The sequence below is a fragment of the Eucalyptus grandis genome, chromosome 7, assembly GCF_016545825.1.
Source record: "Eucalyptus grandis isolate ANBG69807.140 chromosome 7, ASM1654582v1, whole genome shotgun sequence".
NCBI lineage: Eukaryota > Viridiplantae > Streptophyta > Magnoliopsida > Myrtales > Myrtaceae > Eucalyptus > Eucalyptus grandis.
In genome coordinates, this window is record NC_052618.1 from 31102577 (window position 1) to 31106574 (window position 3998).

At 42.1% G+C, this 3998-nt stretch overlaps 1 protein-coding gene across 1 annotated transcript; it reads left to right on the forward strand.

Moving 5' to 3' along the window:
• Positions 1 to 513: 513 nt before the first annotated feature.
• LOC104430095 (acetyl-CoA-benzylalcohol acetyltransferase-like) lies at positions 514 to 1820 on the forward strand. The gene is made up of 2 exons (XM_010042856.2): positions 514 to 704; positions 746 to 1820. The coding sequence occupies exons 1-2, from the start codon at positions 514 to 516 to the stop codon at positions 1818 to 1820; spliced, it is 1266 nt and encodes a 421-aa protein (XP_010041158.2).
• The last annotated feature ends 2178 nt before the right edge of the window (positions 1821 to 3998 follow it).

Sequence of the window (3998 nt, forward strand, 5' to 3'; positions counted from 1 at the left end):
GTTTCTTAGGGAATTAGCTAGATGAAAACATTATTTATTATCTAAATATTCCAACAAATAAATGTCCAATAGGCCATATTTTCTGCTCATTTCCTTTACCAGTTTCTGGTTTGGTGGTTTTCTCGAGATATTTTCGCCAAGTTGTGATCCCCAAAGTCCACAAAAATTATTGTCTGGACCCGAGGCCCAGCAATGAAAGCTGCTGGACAGCTCCAAAGAGGGCCTCCATGCACAGAAGTATCAGGAAAATTGCAGTACCCGTGACGACAATCAATCATCCCATCATTATTAACGCTTGTTGTCTGTTCTCGTAACTTCTGCGACTCCAAGATACTTCCAAGGAAAGGGGAAGCGTGACTCTGGTTTACAATATATTTTTACATGGTTTTATTACGGGTGTAAATAGAGCCAAGGGTTGGAGTGCTCTATAAAACCAGCATTCCACTGGAGAACTTGTGCGAAACCATATTCATCATCCTTGTTTCTACACATATCTTGAGAGGCAATCCAAGCATGAAGGTGGAAATACAGTGGAAGAAGCTGGTCAAGCCGTCGGTGCCGACGCCAAGCGACCAGCGAAAATGGAAGCTAACATCAATTGATGAGCTTCAAATGCCGAATTATGTGGGAGTTATCTTCTACTATAGAGATAATGCCGGGAACCCCGGAGCTGATATCTCTCAAAGACTTCACCAGATGGAGGAGTCACTTTCCAAAACTCTAACCCTCTTTTATTTAATGGCAGGGAGATATATGGAGGACGTTTTATCGACTGTAACGACCTTGGAGTGGAGTTCGTCCATGCCAAAGTGGATGGCCAGATTGATCAGCTTCTCCATAGAGACCCCGACATGGATTTGCTCGAATATTTGTCGCAATTCCCGAACAACCTAGTAGGCAATCCACTGGTGGTGATTCAAGTGAATACATTCGAGTGCGGCGGAATAGCAATTGGCTTGCGCTCTGCGCACAAGATCAACGACATGTACACCATGGCCATATTCACTAATTCGTGGGCTACCGCTTGCCGAGGTAACAAAGACGTTACAGTCTGTCCAAGTTTTGAGTTGTCGTCTCTATTCCCAATGAAAGTGTCGGCCGTAGCGAATTGGCCTCCACCACGGATTATTGGCAACAAGGAATTCGAAGTGTCTAGGTTCAAGTTCAGCAGTGATGCTTTATCGAAGCTGAGAGCCCTAGCTGGGGATGATGCAAAGGATTCAACGGCCAACAACTTCCAGCCTTCGAGGGTGGAGGTTGTTTCGGCACTAATAAGTAAGGCCCTCGTCAAGATTGATCAATGTAGACACGGTGAAGAAAGGCCTTTCGCAGTTTGTATGACGTTTAACTTGCGCGATAAAGTTAATCTAAAGATGCCCGCAAATTCTTGTGGCAATTTCTTCAGCATGATTTCTGGGAGATCCGATCAACCCATGGCCGGCAAAACGAATCCGGAGTTCAATGAGATGGTGAACATAATCCACAACATGATATCAGACGCTAAAACGAAATATGCAACAATAGTAAGCAAGGAGGAGTTCTGCTCGACGGTGGGGAATTCTATAGCCGAACTTGTCAAAGTCGCGTCCTCAAGCGAAGTGTTTACGATTTCTTTTAGTAGCTGGTGCCGTTTCGGGCTATATGAGATCGACTTCGGGTGGGGAAGGCCGGTTCTCGTCAGCAACATATCATTGAATCTCAGGTCGATCTTTCTTATCGACGACGAAGAGAGCAAAACAATTGATGCATGGATAACCACCACGGGAGATGAGATGATTCTTCTTAAACAAGATCCAGATATTCTGGCATTCACTTCCTAGTTGGAGATGGAGAGGTTGCATGAACATGTAATTTGCAAAGTCGTCGTATCTTACTATATGTAGACCAGTAAAATGAAAATGGACTTTGGTCTCAAGTATTTGTTACGTCTGTTTGGTTTCTTTAAAAAGGAATTCTTGTGGACAATGTTAATCAACTTATTAACACTATTGTAGTTTAAGGGTTGATGTAATTGCATATGATGGTATGATAGTGGGTGGAAGTTCATTCATTTAATGTTTTGAGTGGGTATGTATATAGTAAATAAAGGAATGGGATCCTCTAAAATTTTGGGAAGGATTGACAGCTTAATTCTAATTCATTTAAATTTTGTTTTTTTGAGTCGAATACTTCTTTTATATGAATAGTGTATCAAAACATCAATTTAGGATTCAGATCAACCCGGAACACCCGACTTACCAAAATGCCCTCACATTTGGCGGAAAATCACATACCAATTAAAAAGTTAGCTTTCTTCTGTTCTTTTCTTTGGACCGAAAGAAATGCGTGTTCATTTCTCAAAAGGACAAATGAAAAGTACAAAAACTTCATAGCAAAGTAATCGAAGCAGAGCAAAGCCCAAATAACTACAAAACAAGGCCAAATCTGAAAAAAAAAAAAAAAAAAAAAAAAAAAAAAAAACGATCAATAGAGCACCAATTAGGTTAAGCACACATTCATTACACAATAATGGATCAATCAAGCAAAATAAACAGCGGCCGATCACTGGATCCCATATCATCATTAACGATGAACAACATCAAAAATTCCTTCTCTAATAACTATGGGGTTGCCAATTGGCGGTGCGCATCTAAATTTGGTTTCCTTTACGCCATCTTCATACGAAGACAACTAAAATAGGTTGAACAAACACACATCTAACAAATGGAAGAGCAAATTATGTAGTTCAACAAGACAACCATTAAAGGTAGAGGGAGATGACCTGTACACAAACATAGCATGAGGGTATCAAGTCCCAAAAAAAAAATATATTAGACTCCTAAATCTAGGTCGGGAGAAGATAGCTCCTAAATGTAAAACTACATCGGAAAGTTCAAATTCGTATCTAGAAAAAAATCAACAAGAGAGGGAGGGGAGGGTGAGACTAGGTCAAATCATCTCCCATGCCAAAAGGTTGAAGAAGATGATGGAGAGAGGAGAGAGGGAGAGGGAGAACAAAAGACTTTTCGTCTCCCTATCCAAAATGGCTTTCTATGCATCACCCAACAATCCGTTTCTTCAATGCTTGTTTTTCCTTTCGATCCTCGTCCTTTGCGTCATTCATCGACTACTGCTTGCGGGTCACTTGCCTGGATATCGCCTGCTTTGCAAGTCATAATTTTGTGGACACACCAGGTGGGCAATCATATATTCGGGCTCGCAGCTCGTGACCTCCGTATTGGTGGTTCCCCAGCTCCGGCGCGTGCGCATGTCACGGTCAACCAAAGACGGTAGCTCCGGCGACTTGAGGAGTATGGCCGAGGACTAGCAATCGTCGAATATGCATTATCCAGGGTTGGCAAAAGAAGAAGGGAGAGGGAAGAGAGATAGGAAGAAAAGGTGAACAACGCATATAAAAAGACTAGAAGAAATCTCAATTATGAATACATAAGTGATTGATCCCAAGGTGGATTGGTTCTTAATTTGTGGAATCGAGAACTGGCCCCACCTTATTCTAGAATTGAATCGACCGATTGGCCTAGCTTCTAGGTGGGTCCAAGAACCAATGGCATGAAAGAAAAAACAAGAGCCTCAAAGTAAAGTAATCAAGCTGCACTAACAAGCGAACACGCAAAGGGTTTCTTGGTCTAAAGGCTAGATTTAAGTGAGAGTGCGAAACTTGTAGAAAAAGTTACAACAATCACATATATCAAACGCAGATTCACATCAATTTTTAGCCTTTACTTTGTACGAAGAATGACAGAAAATAAATCATTGATTATCTACCATGATGAGATGAGGTTGCAGTCAAGATCAGCCAAAAACAAAGCAAGAGACGGAGAAGAGAGTCGGGACTCGAGATGAGACCACAAGAGGGATGCGACTTAGGCAAAAGGGACTAAGGGTGGCGTCAAGGAAGATGGAGGCATCGAGGAGAGAGCCATGAGCGACAAGTGAGATTGAGCAAGAGTTGTGAGCGACGAGTGAGAGTGAGCTTTGTGGGCAAGGCTTGTCCAGCG